The 21,545-nt window shown below is 41.4% G+C and overlaps 1 protein-coding gene across 4 annotated transcripts in view; it reads right to left on the reverse strand.

Annotated features, from left to right (window-relative positions):
* The window catches only part of LOC309388513 (two pore calcium channel protein 1-like), a 38,629-nt gene extending 17,677 nt beyond the window's left edge, over positions 1–20,952 (reverse strand). The window contains exons 1-7 of one of the 4 annotated variants that reach the window (XM_081945909.1): positions 20,887–20,952; positions 10,203–10,285; positions 8,565–8,679; positions 7,954–8,082; positions 2,140–2,256; positions 332–450; positions 66–167 (exon numbers count right to left, since the gene is read on the reverse strand). In XM_081945909.1, coding sequence (XP_081802035.1) covers positions 66–167; positions 332–450; positions 2,140–2,256; positions 7,954–8,082; positions 8,565–8,679; positions 10,203–10,285; positions 20,887–20,928 — 707 coding nt within the window. In that variant the 5' untranslated portion in view covers positions 20,929–20,952. Of the gene's footprint in view, positions 1–65; positions 168–331; positions 451–2,139; positions 2,257–7,953; positions 8,083–8,564; positions 8,680–10,202; positions 10,286–16,075; positions 16,097–16,996; positions 17,645–20,322; positions 20,344–20,886 lie in introns of those variants that run through there. The other 3 variants (XM_081945912.1, XM_081945910.1, XM_081945911.1) reach the window with 3 other exon arrangements.
* Between the last annotated feature and the right edge of the window lie 593 nt (positions 20,953–21,545).

A 21,545-nucleotide genomic window follows, 5' to 3' on the forward strand; every position in this document is an offset into this window, starting at 1 on the left:
TGAATTCCTGCACATCACATCACTTCAACTTAACAACTACGTCTGGTCTGAAGAGAAGTACCTACATGATGTCTGGGCTATTGGCGGTGGTCACCAGCACGTACATATCAAATACAACTTCAAGATAATTTGTGAAATAGGGCAAGCCTTCCAAGGTCTTCAACTGCCTTCAAACAAAAACAGTCATGCATTTAAAACAAATGAGGGATCGCAATCAAACAGGAGGAATGAAAACAAACTGCTTGAGTCTTATTTATTATAAGACAATACTTCCCACCCACTCACCCCTGCCCAAAAGCAATGACAGGGATGCTAACCTGAGCCCCCATACCTGTCTCCAAACAGCTTCAGAGCCATGAGAGAAAACATCAGGACACTGAACATGAACAGTAGAAAGACATAAGAGATCTCAGGAAGAGTGTTCCGGATGCTTCGAAAGGCCCGCCGGATCTGCCAAAAAAAGCATCCGTGTTCTTCTATTACTTGTAATGATTGCCTTTTCCTACAAAATTAGATCCAGCTGCAAGATATCCAGTAAGAGACCTGGGGGAACAATCTTGGAACCAACCTCCAAAGTTGAGATTTTTCAGGTATTTGAGAGGTTCTATATTCCAGGAAACAAATGAATAGAATAGAAAAGGATAGAATAGAATAGAAGAGTTGGAAGGTAACTTGGAGGTCTTCTAGTCCAACCTCCTGCTTAGGCAGGAAGCCCTACACCACTTCAGACAAATGGTTATCAAACATCTTTTTAAAAACTTCCAGTAGTGAAGCATTCACAACTTCTGGGGGCAAGTTGTTCCATTGATTAATTGTTCTAACTGTCAGGAAATTTCTCCTTAGTTCTAAGTTACGATGAAGTACCATTCCCTACATCCTTGGAAATGTTTTTCCCCCCTAAAGGATCATTAGAGCCATATCCCCAAAACTGATCAACCTTCAAGACTAGTTTAGTGGGTCACATCCCCTCTATGCATGCAAAGGAGGCTCCCATCTATACAAACAGAAACTTCCTTCAGTACAAGTCAAATCTCCACCGTTGCTCCTGGCAGAGGACACAGCAATTCTGGATCCCATGTCTTGTTTACATACTTGAAACTCAAAGCTGTTGCAATAATGGTTATTACCCACAGCTTAATTAATTTGGTCCTGATTATACACACACATGCATAGGTAGAACTTTTTGGGAAACAGCAAACGACTAGCCTTGAACCTTCTTCAGTGTTCTGTAATAGGTTACGACTAGGCTTATTCAGTTTTTAAATTTTCTACAAAAATTGCTCTCTTACAATTATCCTGCCTGTAGACGAGAGTCTTCATGCATGCAGCAATCATAAACACACAGATTTCTCTGCTATAGGCATTTACACAGGCACCAGGAGGCAGGATTATTTTGTGAAATCTAGCTTGCTCATGTCAACTGCAAATATGGATGCAGCTTTTTAAAGCAGACGTCAGTTTTAAAACAGAGAGGATGATGTTGCCATGGAGATGGGCATTTGGGGCATCACATTTCAGGTGCTTCAACAACTAAGCTTCATGCTCAGAGCAGCTTCAGATACAAAAGGAACAAACAACACAGAGGAGCCATACTTCCTGTCCCCCACTGTTCTTCCTGGGGAAAGTACAATTTAAAAAAAACCCCATGTTTTAAATTAAAAAAACAACAACCACAGAACGATGCACAGGGAATAGGACCTGCACTTTCTGTAGCTGCCCTCTCAATATCTAGACTTCTTCAAATTCGCTGCTCCCACCACCACATGCAGAATTCTCAAAACCCTCACAGGTCAGACCAGCATGTTCCCTGGCTTTCAGGGGCTTCACAATACCTTATTTCATGCTTCAGCTTTCCCAAAGGTAGGCCAGATTAAGCCTGCCTATTTGAACAGAAGAGAGAGAGAGAGAGAGAGAGAGAGAGAGAGAGAGAGAGAGAGAGAGAGAGAGAGAGAGAGAGAGAGAGAGAGAGAGAGAGAGAGAGAGAGAGAGAGAGAGGAAGAAAAAAAATTCAAAAAGAGAGATGAAAACATCCACACACATAATAACAACCACAGCAACATCACCTTCTAACTGCATAGTTAAATAATAACTGTATTATAGACTGTCAAACATGGAAATTACCCACTCTAAGTTTCTTACCTGACGACTCTCTGCAAAGTTTATTAAGAAGATGGGTCTCAATGGCCTGGACCACCGAACACCATGAATGTTCAAGGTTCTAAGAGTGCCATAGATAATTAGGTCAATCAATGTCATCTACAATTTGGAAGGAAGAGGGAAAAGTGATTTACATTTAAGCTATTAAACACTTAATGATAGGTAGGAGTCTCTTTTCCAATTAACTGAAAATAAAGTTATGCTTGTGCGTTTAGATTTCACACACAAGATATTGGTACGCAAGAGTCAAGAATTTGACCTCATAAAATGGCAAATTGGGGTCCTATACGCCAGAGATTTTTGCTGACATCCACAGAGGGAGCAAAGCATAAGACAAAAGAATCAATGTTTTGTTGCTGGGTATTGAGAATCAAAAGCTCTACTGTCATTCTTCATGTCTTCTGATTCAGAAATGTGGGGAAGTAGAATGAGATAAGGACTGTAAGTTAGTTTACTTGCAGATTCGAATCCAGAATGAGCAGGGTGCATCAATTATTCTCTACATGACTAGATTAAAAACCTTTCACCATTGTTGTACCAGGGCAACAGTTTAAAACAAAGCTTTATATACAGAGGACAGTATAACAAAATGCATGAGGGGTTACTTGAATCTTTATAAAGCAATCTCCATGAAAATCCATGAATCCAGCCTAGATATTTTAGAGAAATTTGAGTTCCAGACAATGAAAAGCGATAAGCACTTCTGAATAATGCAACCAAAGTCAATCCCGCTTCAATCCACTATTGAAATTATCCTTGTTCCTTTCATTGCCATTAACAAAAACCTCTTTGGAAATGCAACATTTGCAAGTACAATGTTTGTTGGACTAACACAATTCTTTTTTATTCCAAAGCACAGTAGTTAAAAATGCCTAATGTTGTAATGTAATGTAATGTAATGTAATGTAATGTAATGTAATAATATTTTATATATACACACACACTTTTATTTTGTGCTGATAAATAAATAAAGGGAGACTAGTATAGATCTATTTCAAGCTATTTAGCTCTCATCAGCTAGCCATACCCTTACTGGGATTTGAACCTGGGCTGTATTACATATTAGCTTAGTGGCTAATACACCCCAGTAAGGGTATGGCTAGCTGATGAGAGCTAAATAGCTCTATACTAGTCTCCCTTTATTTATTTATCAGCACAAATACAACACAAATATAACAAAGGCAACATTAAAAATATGGTTTTCTGCCTGGATGGCCTCCTGGAGTGATCCGAAAGACAGACAAAGGGTGTTCCCTCCCATATTTGGGCATACCAGGGGTTGTGATATATATATATATATATATATATGTATGTATGTATGTATGTATGTATGTATGTATGTATGTATGTATGTATGTGTGTATATATATATATATATATATATATATATATATATATATATATATATATATATATATATATATATATATATATATATATATATATATATATATATATATATATATATATATATATATATATATATATATATATATATATATATATATATATATATATATATATATATATATATATATATATATATATGTTGGTCTTGTTGTATTCGGGTCTTTTCCCGTGTAAGATTGAGATTGTCTTGGCAATGGTTTGGCGAGGTCTCACTCGCCATCTTCAGGCTGGTTTTTGGGCTTAAAGCATGGTTGGAGTTGCCGTCTTACACGGGAAAAGACCCGAATATAACAAGACCAGCATACCTACACCCGTGAAAATCTACGAAAACATATTGTGGCTGTTTATGCAAACAAGAACTGGTGTACAATCATTGCATCAAAAACTATGGCAAAAGAGATCTTTTATGGTTGTTATCAAAAATTTTAAGTATCCGTTGCCTAGTTGGTCTAGTTAGTATCCATCGGTAAGCCTCCATAGGCAATATTTGGAACTGATATGGATCAATTCACAAATATATGAATAAATGATACTAGAGAATCCAGCATGCCTTTAATATTTATTATTTATTATTTATTAATTTATTATTCGTATTTATAGACCGCCCCCTCTCCCGAAAGGGACTCGGGGCGGTGTACAGTCACTAAAATGCGTTATAAAATACATACATAAAACAGTTAAATAATTAAATACGTAGGTGGAGGAGGTTGCAAGACTGTATATAGAATAATAAATATAGTACATTAAAAGCTCTAATAACCCAGGAGTTAAAATATTACCCAGAATTACCCATTAAAATATATCCACCAGGAGGTAAAAACTAAGAATGTGCCAGGCCAGCTAATCGAAACAGGTGAGTCTTTAATTTTTGACGGAAGGAATGGAAGTCAGTGGTAGTTCTAATGTCGGGGGGGAGGTCATTCCAGAGGGTTGGGCCCATCACAGAGAAGGTCCTACCCCTAGGCGTCACCCGCTGGCACTGCCTAGTGGACGGCACCAGTAGTAGTCCCTCCCTGTGAGAGCGGATTGGTCGTAGGGATGTGTGCGGGAGGATACGATCCCGCAGGTAACTGGGTCCTGTGCCATGGAGCGCTTTAAAGATGGTAATCAATACCTTGAAACGCACCCGAAAAACCACAGGTAGCCAGTGCAGCTCGCGCAGGAGAGGTGTCACGTGGGAGTATCTTGAGCTCCCCATAATCACCCGTGCGGCTGCGTTCTGGACTAGCTGTAGTCTTCGGATGAGTCCCAAGGGAAGCCCCATGTAGAGGGCATTGCAGTAGTCCAGGCGAGACGTCACCAGCGCATGAGTGACTGTGCGTAGGGCATCCCGGTCCAGTAGGGGTCGCAATTGACGCATCAGGCGAAACTGGTGGAACGCCCCCCTTGCCACGGCTGCCACATGGTCATCCATAGACAGCCGGGCATCTAGGAGGATGCCCAAATTGCGCGCCCGCTCCACAGGGGGGAGTTGTTCACCCCCTATGGCCAGCGATGGAGTTAGCTGGCTGAACCGGGGTGCCGGTAGGCGCAGCCACTCAGTCTTGGAGGGGTTGAGTCTGAGTCTGTTGTCCCCCATCCAGACCCCGACGGCTTCCAAACACCGGGACATCACTTCGACAGCCTCGTTGGGGTGGTTTGGGGTTGAGATGTACAGCTGCGTATCATCAGCGTACAGATGGTATTCAACCCCAAAACCACGGATGATCTCCCCCAGCGGCTTCACATATGCGTTGAACAGGAGGGGCGAGAGGACCGACCCCTGCGGCACCCCACAAGAGAGTGGCCTCAGGGTCGACCTCTGCCCCCCTGTCAACACACAATATAGGCAACATGCCAATGCAGTTGAAAGATGTGGTAGACAACCCAGCTGCTAAATGCAGGTCCTAGATCAGCGATGGCAAACGTTTTTTGGCTCTGTGCCATAAGTGGTGGGAGCGTAGGGGGGTCGTGGGCAGGCGTGCCACACCCATAATGCAATGCACCAGCCCCCCAGTGCGCATGCGTGCACTACAGGCGCCCATTTTTGCATGCTTTTTTGCCCTCCCCAGGCTCCAGAGGCTTTATAGGAGCACAGGGAGGGTGAAAACAGCCTCCCCTGCCCCCCGGAAGCCCTCTGGAGGCTTCAGGGACCTTCAGGAGGCTTCCCTGAAGCCTCCGGAGCAGTCAAAACAACCCTCCAAGCAAACAGGAAGTCTGTTCCTGAATTTCCGGTTTGCCCGTAGGGGCGGTTTTTTGCACTCTGGAGGCTTCAGGGAAGCTCATGAAGCCTCAGGAGGGCCTCTGGGGAGCAGGCGTGGAGGCTCTTTTTGCCCTCCCCAGGCTCCTATAAAGCCTCTGGAGCCTGGGGAGGGTGAAAAATGGCTTTTAAAAAGGGTGAACTCAGCTTGCCAGTGCGCGCATGCGCGTTGGCCAGCTGACAGGTCAACGCCTCGCTTGCCTTGACAAATGGCTCTGCAGGCCACCTGTGGCACGCGTGCCATAGGTTCGCCATCACTGTCCTAGATCTATTTTTCTTTCTTTCTTTAAAACATTTATAAGGCCACCAATCTTAAAACCAAATTCTAGGCAGGTCACAACAGACCTCTGCTACAATTGCATATCAAAATTCAACAACATGATCTGCTCATTGTACACAGGATGATAAGCTCATATGTCTTAACTTCCCAATATCTCAAACCAAAATTGGCTGCCCAGCATTTCTCCATGGTGATACAAAATATTGTAGAATAACATGAATCTTCATGCATTTTCCACTACTGTGTTATGAATAGAATTATATTCCATTTTTCTTCAAGGAGCTCAAAACAGCACATTAAAACGAGAGAAGAAACAGCAGGTGTGTTTCTTCTTTCATTTTAATTTCATAGCAAATACAACTATGGGTCAAGAGGGGACTTCATCAGGGGTGAGTGACGTGCAGTCAGGTGAGGCAAGTGAAGCACAGCCTCACCGCTCTCATCATGAAAAGAAAACAAAATGTAAAAGGAAAAAGCTGAGCTAGTTGCTGCCTCACTGTAGATGACTCTGCTTAACTGTTAAAAAAAGCCTCTAAAATGCGCCCTCTACTATGAGGCAGGAGAACTGCATGCATCCTCTAGTCTGACTTTAGGCGTTTTGTGATCCCTCGAGCAGAGTTAAGCAAGGGTTAAAAGCCTAAAAATTCCTGACGTAGTTGAGGCATGCAGTTCTCCTGCCTCATAGTAGAGGGCGCTTTTTAGAGGCTTTTTTTAACAGTTAAGCAGAGTCATCCACGGAAGCCAGGTAAAGAGCCATGCTGTAGCACACACACTTTTCCCCAGCCTCTTCCTTTTGGAAGGCTTGGATCAGCTCCCCTGGCTTCTCTACCTTTTCTCTCACCCCAGCCTGCCAGCAGGAGGTGAGTGGGTGGGCTTTATTGCGTTCCAGGCATTTCCCACCCAGACAGCAAGCTGCATTTGCAATGGTGGAGGTGTTTGGGGAAGGCAGCAGGGGAATGGGGGGGATGGCAGAGGAGCTGCTTTCAAGCCGCTGGAAAAGATATCCAATCCAACTTTTGTGTGTGTGTTTGTTTGTTTGAGAGTGAGTGAGTGAGAGAGGGAAGGGGGTAGGAGAGATAGTCCAATCTAACTTGTGTGTGTGTGTGCGCGTGTGTGTTTGAGAGAGGGGGAGGGAGGGAGAGAGGGAGGAAGGAGGAGAAGGGAGAAGAAAAAGAAAATGAAAAAAGGAAACTTATTTCGCAAAGGAGAAAAACAAATGTTGTCATTTTAAATCGGAACTGAGCATGCCTGGCCGTGGAATTCTGGGAGTTGAAGTCCACAAGTCTAAAAATATTTGAAACCCACCACTGTGTCAGTGCCTCACCAGCCATAAACCATACCGCACGTCACTGTCAGGGGTGTACTGGTTAGTACCGGTTAGCTTCGTGCACGCTTCTCATGTTGCTTGCGCATGCACAGTTGACTGTAATTTGCATGCACAGAAACATGCTGGCAACGGCGGAAGAGACCGGGGAACCGGTTCAGGGGTGTGGCCAGCCTGGGTCGTTGCCGGTTCTGTGAAGGCTGAATCACCACTACTGATTCGGCCAAAGTAGGCCGCACCAGGAGCAACCTACCTCTGGACTTCATCCATCCAAAACTGAACTGCATCAGCATCAGCTTGCAAGCACAGAACCACTATATACGATTTTGTATAGATATTTCAGTGTCAACTGGTGGATCCAAACTTAGACATCTTCAAAACGAATTTATGCCAATAACACAATTTCTTCATTTTATAGCATTTCTAGGCTTTCCAGTCCCAACGTAGTACTTAATTTCTATTGATTTCCAAAAAATGATTTCATCTGAAACTATGACAAGCCACTATTTGCAGAAGGAAAATGCTGTACAAGTTAAAACCCACCAAGACTGTTATCATGATGCAGATGTTCTTTGTATCTTTCCAGAATGTATTACGAGGTGTAACATGTGCAAAATGGATGAGTCTTCCAAAGAAGACAAAAAGGCATAAGACTTCAATCACTGATGTCATCTATTGAAAAGAAGAATAGATAAATTCAGAAATAAACAAATATTAAATCCAAGACAAAGTAGGAAAACTGCTTGTCATAATGACCATGCTTAAGATTGCTTTAACAGGCACACTTCTCTGAAGTTCTCCTGGTGGTTTTTGAGCTTGGTTGTTTGTTTGCAGATGTTTCATTACCCAACTTGGTAACATTATCAGTGCGGGTTTGCACAGGATAGCTTGCCCTGCAGTTTTGGTGGGAGTGTGGTTTCCTCTTTGGTTCCTTGACCACAGTATTGTTTTCTGCCTGTTTATTTGTCTATTGCCGAACTCTACTTATCTGAATATTGGCTGCTAGAGGGAAGGCATTCTAATCTTTTTGTTTGCTTCCTAAATTTGTTATCGTGTCTTTTGAACGTGTAAATATGGTTTATCTCTATCTCTACACACTGTTACAGCTTCTAACTTCCAAGAGTTGCCTGTTATATATTTAATCACATACTTACCAAGAAAGGAAGTAGGTATACAGCTGGCTCTTCAAATAGTGCAAGTGTGAGGACTACAAAAATGAAGAAATAAGTACCTGCTTGCATGGCCCAATGGTTATAGAGATAATAAAGCCTGAGTAAAGAAAACATTCAGAAATGATTGGAACATTGGTTAAAAAAAAAGCAAGTAGGTTCAATCAAGAATCTTTAGCTTGTTCTAACAATAAAAAAACTATAATTGTAGATATTACAAAGACTATGAACTTGTTTTTCAACAAAATATGAGACATTGCTCTCAACATTTCATAAAAGGGAGTCCTTGATATTATTCTGAAGTTGTTTCCAGGTCAACAAAAATAATGTCCTTTAGAACTTGGGAAAAGAACTACTAGAAAAGCCAAGAATGCATACTACATAATAGTAATAGCACTTAGACTTATATACCGCTTTACAGTGCTTTACAACCGTCTCTAAGCAGTTTACACCTTGGAAGGATGGAAGGCTGAGTCAACACCTTGAGCCTGGTGAGATTCAAACTGCCAAATTGCAGGCAGCCGGCAGGCAGCAGAAGTAGCCTGCCGTAGTTCTATTCTAACCACTGCACCACCTCAGCTCTTAAGATACTTTAAAGATATATTATGCTGTTTCTGACTTCTTAAGTCAAATAAAGACCTTAATTCTGTCATCTACTATTCCGATATTCAGAATAAAACAATATCCCAAATCATGATAAGACAGAATCAAATTGTACATTTAAAGGTCTGGGAAGGTCTGGATAGAGGAGGTCTTATTTGACTCTGTACATAGCAGCAAAATTATAGAGTATCTTCAGAAGAATATGGCACTAGCTTTAGCTTAAGATCTCCACAAACCCATGGTGAAAAATGGAAAATAATAGAACCCAATTATCCATTAATATCTTCTGCACTGTAGCTTAAATCCACCAGATCTAAATTTGCAGTAAAACACAGGACAAGCTATGGAGAACTTTCTCTGGCAACACACAACAAAATAGGCACTAAGCAAGTGTCCCCATGGAGAAGATCTAAAGCTGCAGCAGCTCCGCTAAGGGTTATTCATCCCTCTAGACCAGGGGTGTCCAAACTTGGGAACTTTAAGACTTGTGGACTTCAACTCCCAGAATTCCCCAGCCAGCATGCTGGCTGGGGAATTCTGGGAGTTGAAGTCCACAAGTCTTAAAGTTCCCAAGTTTGGACACCCCTGCTCTAGACTCAGAAAGAGGGGTGCACTTAGGCCCTTAACAGTGACTTAGCTATGCTAAGAAGTATATGGGGCATACTACATTTCTGGCATTTCTCAAAGACTTCAAAATCTCAGATCTTCACATTACTCAATCAAACTATATTGTATATAAACACACAGAGAGACTCAGAAAAAAGCCAGCAAGTAATTTCAGTAATTATTATTTCAGCTTTATTTTAAAAGAGTAGCAACTACTTTCAACTACATTTGGACCCAAATGTGAAGGAAACTGGACACAATTAAAGCACCAAAAGTTAATTTCATTCAATAAGACTAATCCTTTGGCTGCATAGCTTGAAAAAAATCTTAATGAGGACTGAGTTTTAGAATGCTTATGCTTAATAACATATCTCTTTACACTGCACTTCAGAATTGTTGTAACCCTGGTTTTACCTGATCGCCTTTGGTGAAGTCTCAAATGGGATGTTTCTATTATATTGGGCATCGTAGACATATGCTGCTGCCAAGAGAAGGTTCTATGGATAAAATGAAGAAATAAGGTATGGGTGGATTGTGACTGCTGCACTCAATAAATACATTAGCTTCTTAACAACCTTCTATGCATTTTCTGCCCCTTCAGAACTTGCTAAAGTCAATTCCAAGCATTGCTTAGCACTGGCTATTCTATGAAAAGCAAGTTGTAGTTCAGCAATTTCTATAAAGTTGTACATTCCTCACTTCTATCCTACAATAGCATTTCATTCTTTTGTTACTAGAAAGCAGCATTACAGCATAGAATGTTTCAGCCCCACCCTTGCTATAGTTAATGATGTCAATCAGGGATGGAACATTGATTCACAATAAATATGAAAATAAAATGAATGTGGTGGGTATGTATGAGCGGTAGCAGAGTTGATTTTCTGTAAGAAACTGTTGCTGAATATGTGATGTTAGTTCTGTGTCCACATCGCGAGTAGTAAATTTCCTTAAAATTCAACAGATCAGACTCATAAATCATTCACTGCATGATAAACTAACTTTAGCTATCTCTTCTAAAGTTTACAGCATACAAATACACAGGGGTTAGAGCCCCTTGTGATGTCTCTTGGAAATCAGTCTGAACATTTAAGGCTGAAATCCTGTCCTAAGGTAAAGGGCTCGCAGCAAAACATTTACTGATGGATGATTTACAGACCCATATATCAGCAAGCACTATGCAAGACAACAATAGCAGATATTGCTTTACCTGCATGGTTTAGTTATTAAAATGTAATAGTTAACTTTTTTATTACTTAAGTAGTGGTCTTGGGGGGAAAAGTCTGGCACAAAAGTTCTGACTGTTCAGAGAGGTCACCCTATTTAGGATGAGAGTACAAAGAAGAGGACAAAACATAGCATAATTTTATTGTATTCTTTCCTTTTATCAATGCAATATACATATATACGTGTCTTAAATATATTGGGCAATGCAACCGTTCCAAGACATCTGGTTTTAATTTAACCCAGCAACCTGAGGACTTTAAACCAGAAATTGGGTTTGGTCCAGCTGCTGCCTCAACTCAGTCGCATAGTGATACTCAGAAACTCCTTGAAGCAGCAGCTCCCAGAAAAGAGTGGAGAATTTGTGACCCTCCAAATTTGGCTGAACTTTAACTCTGTTGCTTCACTCAGCATGAACCAATGTGAAGAATGCTGGGAATCAGAATCCACCAACATCCAGTTCATTATACAGCCGTGGTGGCGCAGTGGTCAGAATACAGTATTGCAGGCTGATTCTGCTCACTGCCAGGAGTTTGATCTTTTTAAAAATCTTTTTAATCTTTTTGTTTTTTTCCCAAAAGTTTTTTTTAACATACATATAATATAATCCAAAGTATACCAATACATCTTAACAAGCATTTTTGAGTATTCAATAATATATCAATTCCTTTTGCTATTAAGCATCTTCAATTTTTATTTGCTGTTCTGCTTTCCATACACCATATTATAGTCTATTTTGTCTTCAGCTCTCCTCCTCTCCTTCTCTTCTCCTCCTTACCTTCTTTCTTCCCTCTACCCTCTCTCTCTTCTCTACTTCCCCTTGCTCTCTCCCTCTCCTCTCCTCTCTTTCCACACCTTCCCTCTCTCCTACTCTTTCCCTCCCTTCTACTTCCTTCTCTCCCGTCTCCTTTCTCTCTCTTTCCCTCTTTTTATCTCCCTTCCATTCTCTACTTTACATGGTGTATTTCCGCCTTTTAGCAAACCCCACTTAGTATCAATGGCATTAATAATTGTATTCCCAAAGAAAAAAGAAAAAAATATTTTCCATATTGCTAGTTTTTCTTTTAGAGGTATACCTTTATACAAATTCCATTTGTTTCCTCCCCCCCCCCCCGTAACAACCTCTTTCTTGGACACAGTGCAAGACGGATTCAAATTTCCCGCTATCCTCATAATGCTGTTACATACTTTTACATCATTAAGGAGTTTGATGTTGACTGGCTAAAGGCTGATTCAGCCTTTCATCCTTCCAAGGTCAGTAAGGGCCCAGATTGTTGGGGTCAATATGCTGACTCTGTAAACCGCTTCGAGAGGGCTGCAAAGCATTATAAAGCAGTATATAAATCTAAGTGCTATTGCTATTACGGCTTCACTTACTAGTTTCTGAAGAGTTCTCTCTTGAATGCAGTGAAGAAAGTGTGGAACAGAAGCCACAGATAAAATTCTTGCCTACTGTGGGTGTAAAAACGCTGACTTTTTTTCACCAAAGGAGTACACATCTTAGAGGATTAAAGGTACCTTGTTCATTAACTAATCGCACTCATTAGTCACTGCCAACCTTAATGGAAGCATATGGATTCCCTTCAAGATGAGAGCTAGTCACTGCAGAATGATATAGCATCTTTCTATGAGCATGCAATACTGTAGAGGTCAGCTCCCAGTTGTGCTATAGCTACAGCCTCTGAGAAAGATTCCAATGCTATTGCAACAAAGCCCCATTTCAGATGTCCAGAAATAAGAACTGGGAGGAAGAGTTCAAATGAGTGCCCATTAGGCGTCTTTAGATTACAAAGGCAGCTATTATTGCAGAATTTTTTTTTTTAAAAAAACCCTTCTTTTAGAGCTGAGTTGGAAAACTCTTACCCACTCATTCTATTCTATTTGGGTTGTCATGTAAAATGTCAAAAGGCCTGCAGTTTAACTCATCAGATTGAATTTCCCCCCAACTTTTGCCCTTCAGCTCAGACATTATTCTCATATTTGGATGTGTACCTGAAGATACCCAAGTACCACCTTAAGAACAAGACAGGAAAAAAAATTATGCTATATCCAGGATGGACTTCAAAAATTTTAGCAAGGGGTTCTCTGCCCAGTTGCTGGGTGGGCGTGGCCATGGTGGGTGTGGCCTAGTCGGCCTCCTGCACCATGGCAGGAGGGGCATTTTTGCCCTCCCTGGGCTCCAGAGGCTTTTCTCAAGCCTTCCCAAACTTCCAGTAGGCCCATTTTTTGCCCTACCCGAACCTCCGTGTGCACCCTGCATGTACCTGCATCCAAAATGGGCTGAATGGGGACTCCTGGGTGGGGCAGGCTGGGCGGGGCCAACCAGGAGTGGGATTTGAAGGTTCTTCGAACGGCACAGAATCTTATCTAGAGGTTCTCCCGAACCCCTGCGAGCCCCCAGCAGCCCACCTCTCAAGACAGGGAACAGCGTGTACCTGTGCATGTTTCATCAGTAGTCAATTGCCTGAAATACCTGTGAAACTCAGAACCATTGATAAAACTCATGTCTTAATCTCCAAAGCAATCTGAAATTGTATGTCTGACATAAACACTACTAAACTGGCAAAAACCTGTTAAAATAAGGAACAAAGTAAAATAATAACAGAATAATGCAGATGGAAGGGACTTGGGAGGTCTTCTAATCCAATCCCCTGCTCAAGCAGGAGACCTTATACCATTTCATACAAGTGACTATCCAGTCTTGTCTTTAAAACTTCCAGTGTTGGTGCATCTACAACTTATGGAGGCAAGTTATTCCACTGATTAATTTTTCTAACTGTTCAGAAATTTCTCCTTATTTCTAGGTCGGTTCCCTCCTTGGTTAAAGCAGCAAATGCTTTTTTGAAGATCCATTACATGCAAACTATTTTCTCATGCTTTTGCTTTTTCATTTACACCCTCATTGCCAAGAACAAATTACATTTAAAGGCTATCCTTCATCAGTGATGGAACTCAGAATGTATATATTATCTAATTGGATGTCTTCTGTTCGTTTCTTGATCAGATTAATTTAGTTTCTATGAAACTAAATGTAATTTTACACCCTGATCAGATTTCAGACTTTACTGTATTGTGGAAACGTATTGTACCATAGTATATAATGCATATTATCCTTTTAGTTGTTTTTTTTAAAACAACCCATTTGTTGAAGCTGTCAGAATACAAACCATTTCAGTTGTTCCTTTGGAAGTACTACAGATTGAGGAAACTGCAGACATTAGTATTTGGGTGGTTAACTTTCACTATAGTTAGAAGCAAGGATACATAATTAATACTGTCCATGCATGTCTTTTCTTCCTCTCCTTTACAATAGTTACTATTTAATTTGGGGGGGGGGAACAGAAATACTAATCTATCACATACAACTATCTTATCAAGTCCATTGGTTCATGTGAACTAATATTGCCTTCTTTGCGAATGTCCAGTAAATCACTCGGTAGCTGTCACAATGATGCCCATGTATATGTGGGCTTTTATCCACTGGAAGAATACCTGCTCCCACAGGACCAAAACACGTGCTCCAACCTTTGGCCCCTGCCTAACCAGGCAAGACAATGGTGAGCCAGCAACAAACTAATTTATTTGTCCATTCTATGTTCCTATTAGGGCCAGTTTGTTATGGGGGTTAAGGTATCAGGGTAGAAACCTAAAGACCATGGGTTCTATTTCTGTCTTAGGCACAAAAGGAAGTGGCCAGTCAATCTCTCCCAGCCCTTTGGAAAGTGGTAATAAAAAATCACTTTTGAAAAATTGTGCCAAGAAAACTGCAGGAACTTGTTCAGGCAGTCACTAGAAATCAACACAGACTTAGAACCATCCCCATAAAAGTTTCTATTATACTTCGAAATCGTAACAGCTATATCCCCCCTAGTTACAATTGATTGAAAAGTGATGTAAATATCTATATGTAGGGAGCAGTGGTGAAATTCATTTTTTTAAACTACTGGTTCTGTGGGCGTGGCTTGGTGGGCATGGCAGGGGAAATCCCCATTCCCACCCAACTCTGGGGCCAGCCAGAGGTGGTATTTGCCGGTTCTCCGAACTACTCAAAATTTCCGCTATTGGTTCTCCAAAACCTGTCAGAACCTGCTGAATTTCATCCCCGGTATGGAGCTTCAAATGGCCTGCATAACATTGTGGAAAAAAGCCAAATGCAGTTGGGTTTTGGCTCAAGAAAAGCATAGTTTCCAATTACAGAATTTTATATGAGTTGGTTGAATCCCACTTTAAGAACTGCATCTGAATTCCACTCTTTAAAACGACATAAAAACACAAGGCTCAGGGAAAGGCAATTAGAATGTGCAAGGGACTGAAAAACCAAGTCCTGAAAGGTGATATAGAAAAACTGTAAGTAGTTAGTTTTGAGATAGTTTTGAGATAAGCAACCAGGGGTATATAAGCTTGCCTCCAGAAGTTGTGAATGGCCCAACACCAGAAGTCTTTAAGAAGATGTTGGATAGCCATTTGTCTGAAACGGTATAGGGTCTCCTGCCTAGGCAGGGGGTTGGACTAGAAGACCTCCAAGGTCCCTTCCAACATTCTGGAGATACCTGAAGAGGTATCACAAAGCATTATCTGAGAACTCAAGATACAGAATAAAGCTTACAGTACTGTGTGAATGAGAGATCATAGAATTCCATCTGCAATATGGAAGTGCAGCCCATTCACATTCAACAAGCTCAAGCAAATCCCTAGGAGAAAAGAATCACACCAAAAGAATCATCAGCAAAGGCCATGTGTAGATTGAGATCCAGCCATTCCTGTGATTAAGTGTAGTCAAACACCTATTTGCCATTTTATGACTTGGAAAAGTAAGATCACACACTTTAAAAAAAAGGAAACTGGAAAAGAAAGCTATTTTCTGTGATTTGAACAAATTAAAGCTTTTGACAACATCCAGCTTATTACAAAATGGCACATTCCTATGATGGAGAAGGCATTCTTGGCCTTTAGGGCAGCTTCTGCTTTCAATTAGGACGTTTGCAACAACCAGCAAAATAATAAAAGGCATTTAAAGTATTTTAAAGAAAAAAATAATAAAATCCATAGTATCTATGTTGGCTTACCAGGGAAGAAAAAGCCAGCAACTCATTTCAACCAGTCAAAATACATAAGGCTATGGGTGTTTTTGAACTGATCAGAGATGTCTTCCTTTCTCCATCTTCAGTCCACAGTCCACAACCCTGGATTGAAGGCAAATATATGTGTCCCATAATAATGTTGCAGAATCAAATCTTTAACGGTCACCAGGACCAGAAATTTAGTCTTCCAAGCTTTTGGACTCATGCTAGAGCTCATCCTCAGGGAATTTCTCTCTACCAGAATGTGTCTCACATCCTGGGACACTACATTTTGGTAAACACATTCTGGTGAGAGAGAAGTTCCTTGAGGATGGGCTCCAGCATGAGTTCAGAAGACTAAACCTCTGGTTCCGGTGGCCAACCCAGATTGGATCCCACACCCCTGGAAGCCTAAGATGGGGCAGACTCTAGAAAGATTGCAGAGAAGAGCAACAAAGATGATTAGGGGACTGGAGACTAAAACAGATGAACGGTTGAAGGAACTGGGTATGTCTAGTTTAATGAAAAGAAGGACTAGGGGAGACATGATAGCAGTGTTCCAATATCTCAGGGGCTGCCACAAAGAAGAGGGAGTCAAACTATTCTCCAAGGCACCTGAGGGTAGAACAAGAAGCAATGGGTGGAAACTGATCAAGGAGAGAAGCAACTTAGAACTGAGGAGAAATTTCCTGACAGTTAGAACAATTAATCAGTGGAACAGCTTGCCTCCAGAAGTTGTGAATGCCCCAACACTGGATGCTTTTAAGAAGATGTTGGATAGCCATTTGTCTGAAATAGTATACGGTTTCCTGCCTAGGCAGGGGGTTGGACTAGAAGACCTCCAAGGTCCCTTCCAACTCTGCTAAAGGAATATTACAATGCCTTAGAAGAGGGGACTGTCAGAAGAGGCACAAAAACTTTCTTTACCTATGTCAGTTCTCAATTCCCATCATCCTTAAACTGGCTGAGATAGATAGGACTCAAAGGCAAGCAAATAAGAGGAGGCTGCTGGGCGACGACCCTTGCTTTCAGAATTTCTTTTACAATATTCGCCCCGCCCAACCAAAGGCTCCGGCAGTGTCTCTAACGTGAGCCAAAACGAGCCGAGGAAAGCGTAGGAAATGTCTCCTTCTGCTTGTCGGAACTCTTAACGCGGTTGCAGAAAAGTAGTATAGAAACAGAGCAACGACGGAGCCCGCCAATCCAAAACAGACGCCGTGTCCCATTTACCCCCATTCGGTTTATACGCCCATAAAGAACAAAACTTTTCGCGGCATCACCGACGAACAAAAGATCGTTTTGCTCGCCTGACATCTGAAACGGAAGACGGCGACCGGCAACCGACAATCCCCGTCCCAAGTGCGACCCCTCTTCAAAGGCGCCCGGGGATGCCAAAGTAACTGTACTGTGCAACCTCCCGCTTGCTTGCTCGCTCCGCGCCAAAGGGACGCCGTACGTGTAGTAGAGGAAAGTAGTTACAGGGCATTTAGAGAGGAGAAATAGCACAGTCCCTGGGGTGGGGAAGGAAGGAGCGACAGGAGCCTTCGGCCTAGAGTCGGGGTACCCGTCCCGAGCAACGCGGAAGCTGCAGCCCCTCGAAGATGCGCCTCCCGGGCAACCACCCCGTAATAGCCACTCTGATTGGGGCTACCTCCTCCTCTTCCTTCGCCGAGTCGCCCATGGCTGCTTTAGGCGGGCCCGCGGCCGGCCTCCCCGACGGCAAGGCAGCGGACGGCAGCGGCGTCGCCTGAGTTGGAGGGATCCCCGATCGATTTCCACCCAAAGGCTCCATCGCGGAGGAGCCTGGCCGAGGCACTTTAATCCCCCGGCGCACGTGACTCGGGACGGCGGAAACAGCTCACTGCTTGTGGTTGAGGAGCGGGATGGGGGGAAAGGAGAGCGCGGCTAAAGGGGTGCAGTACTCCGTGCAACTCGTGAACGCTCGTGTAAGCCCTAAGGCAAACGTTTCTGCTCCAAATCAGATACTCCTCGTATCAGGCGACTGGAATTCCTTAGCGTCTTGATCTCGGAGGGATTGCCCTGGCGCGCGCCGATTAAGATTGTCGTCGGTATGGCTGTCGTTGAGTGTGGGTTATTTTTCTCTCTCTTTCAGAATAAAGGTTAGCGAGTAGTCAACTACTCTGAATCAATGTTCACTGATTCCAGATTTCATGTCTATAAACCACACTGGAGTGCTCCTTCTCCTGAGCCAATGTAAGGTAAAGGTAAAGGTTCCCCTCACACGTATGTACTAGTGGTTCCCGACTCTAGGGGGCGGTGCTCGGAAGAGCCAGCGCTGTCCGAAGACATCTCCATGGTCATGTGGCCAGCATGACTAAACGCCGAAGGTAACGCTGTTACCTTCCCACCAAAGGTGGTTCCTATTTTTCTACTTGCATTTTTACATGCTTTCGAACTGCTAGGTTGGCAGAAGCTGGGACAAGTAACGGGAGCTCACTCCCTTGCGCGGCACTGGGGATTCGAACCGCCGACCTTTCTGATCGACAAGCTCAGCACCAAATTAGTTAAAAGATCTCCGAGGGGACCAGAAATTATATCATGAGGTTGAGGTAATAGAGTGGATCACAAAGAACAGCTTTTGGGGACTGGACTATAAAGGAATTTGACAAAGGGAACTGAAAAAGAGAAGTGTCAAATCTAGGCACTTCTAGGCAATTGAACAGGTTTTTATGTGCATTTAAAAAATGTGGTTGTAGGTTTCAGTGTGTAACAGTGGGCAGCTTTCCTCAAGCTGCAGCCTTCCAGCTGTATGAATATCAATTATCCTAATTTTTAGTGTTTCCAACATTAAGCACAATTCATTTAAGGTCACACTGATGTGTAATCAGAAGATATGTACCTTTCCTTCTTTCCTAGAATATGAAAGGATTAACTTCTTCATGCAAATGAAAAAAGGTGGCAAGTATTACCTCTTGCATTTTATTTTTATGGCCTTACAGTAAAACTCATTTACAGGATGGAGCAGCTGAAGAGATCCATTCATTCAGCATTCTGATCCCAAAAGTGGGATCAGCATCAGGGCTCTCAGTAGAGATAGTGACTTGTTGTTATGTCATCACACACATTTGTGTCATTTGTGTGATATTGTGGCTTCTGCTGAATAGTTAGCAGTTTGCCTAGCTGAAGTACTTCTGGAAAAGCAGCAGACAAATTTGGCAGGCATATTCTCCCGCCCCCAATTTTAGCTATTTAGCCTTTGTTTTGCTTATTGCATTAAACCATGCATTAAACTAATTGTTTGAATAAACTAATGTAATCTATGTTTATATGGTAGTAAGCAGCCATAAATAGTTACAAATTATCATGAGTGTGTTTGCATTAGAGTTAAACCATGAACAAATAAGTTATATTGTGCTTTAATATACAGCATAGGCATATTTGCAAAAGGCCACACATTACATTTCAGATGTCTTCTATTTTAAAAGGGCTGGAAAGAGGAATTACAATATCTAGCATAAATAACCAATTTCATTGTATTTAAGTACAATGACAATAAAGAATATACTAAATTATGCTAATCAATCATGGCAGCTTTCTGTATTTCTTTTCAAATTACATTTCCCTTGTATCTAAGATCCAACCATGATTGAAATGCAGAGTGTGCAATTTCTCTTTCCATAGATATGAAAGGGATTTAGTATTACCTATTGAATTTCTACTTAATATGGTGCCGTTAATGGCATAAAAGACTGCCCGAGAGCAACTACAGAAGCTGGTTGCAGGATAAAGGGGCACTTGATGAATTAAAATGTTATAAAATATTATTATAGTCATGGTCAGATCACTCACTTCTCCGGCTTGACTTCCCTGGCACTACCCCTACTACTAGCTACTAGGAATATATGCATGTATTTGTTTTTAACAAGCTACTGCATTGTAGCAACATTCTCAGTTTGTGTATCCTGAAATACTGTACATAATTATGCTTACCATTCCCTAGAGGCTCAGTATGAGGTCTTTTAAAAATGAATGTTAATTATTCAAATATGAATAATTTATTTCCTAGTTTGAACATCCTACCACTTAAAAGGAAAATATGACTTACAAATAGTATGCATTAAAAGGCAATTGTCAGAAAACAAACAATTTTGTTATTAAAAAAAAATTGAGATATCATCAACTAGGAACTAGCTATCAGGGAGGATTTATTTATTAAATTTATGTGCTGCCCATTTTACACTGAAAAGTGACCCTAGGCAGCTTGGGCGAAAATGTTTTCAGAGTTATTTTACCTTTAATTCAGTCTTCAGATAAGAAAGTTCTTTAAAAGGCTTGCAAAATCCTGTAATAAGACTGTCTTTGCTTTTATGTCATTTGATATAATTAATCTAAATGATGTGACAGAAAAGGAAAAAGGATTGGAAACAACAAGAGATAAAACAAACTCAGTAGCTAAGGCTTTGTACAGATTCCTTGTAATAATCAGATGGGAATACTTTAAAGAAGAAGAGTCAAAAGTTGCTGAACACTTTGCTGCTGGTTCTCCTTTAGTCTATTCCTCTGGTAAAAGAGCTGCCTTCTCAGTAGAGCTGATGGGAGTAGCCCTGATTTCTCTTTCCAAGGCTGCAGCAAAGACTTAGAGCAATTTACCAATATATTCTCTTTGAAGAAGCGATAGGCAGAGATGAAAAGTAGAGATGAAAAATACCATGTTAAAAAAGTACATCTTTTTATCTACACACAGGAATGAAAATAGTATTCAGTACTATTAAAAGTATGATAGCATCGGAACAAAAGGCCTGAATGTGCATTATGTTGTGTATGTGAAGAGATAAATGAGACACACTCTATCTTACGTGTCTATGAAAAGCAAAGATAATTCTGTAAGGCAGCAACATCTGGCAGGGAGATTAAAAAAAACCAAGAGGGCAATTAGTGTTTCTTGACTGAACCCCTGCCCCTATTTTAAAAGGAAAAGGGGTGTGGCTTTGATCATGGGGATGAGGCTGTCATCTTGACTTTTTTGACCCCTCCCATGCACAACTCTGCTATAGACAGTCTTTTTGTGGTTATTTTGCCAGGAATATCTGACACTAACTTGGTCTCCAAATTTTTGTAAACTCGTGCTTGTGTTTATTAGAAAAAATAGCCACTCTGTCCTCTCTCTGTCTCTCAATTCCTCATTCATTCTGGTACTTAGATTGTATGCAGTCCCCAACTACACTCAAATCCATGCATGTACAGCTACATTAATATGGTTAACATATTTCAGATTTGGGGGAAGATAAGGTAGGCAGTCTTTTCTTCAAATATCTTAAACTAAGCAACTAGTCTATATTTTAATGTGCAGTGTCACAGAAATATCACTTTCCAAATATTTATTGTCCAACACCTGCTCCAATTAACCAGACACAAGGAAAAGAAGGAAAAACAACCAGTATTTATTTTGTTTGCCAACAATAACATTTGATCAAATGTGGTGCTTCACAAGCAAAAAGGGCACGTGAAAAACATC

Source organism: Natrix helvetica, assembly GCF_964273705.1.
Source record: "Natrix helvetica genome assembly, chromosome: 2".
Classification (NCBI taxonomy): domain Eukaryota; kingdom Metazoa; phylum Chordata; class Lepidosauria; order Squamata; family Natricidae; genus Natrix; species Natrix helvetica.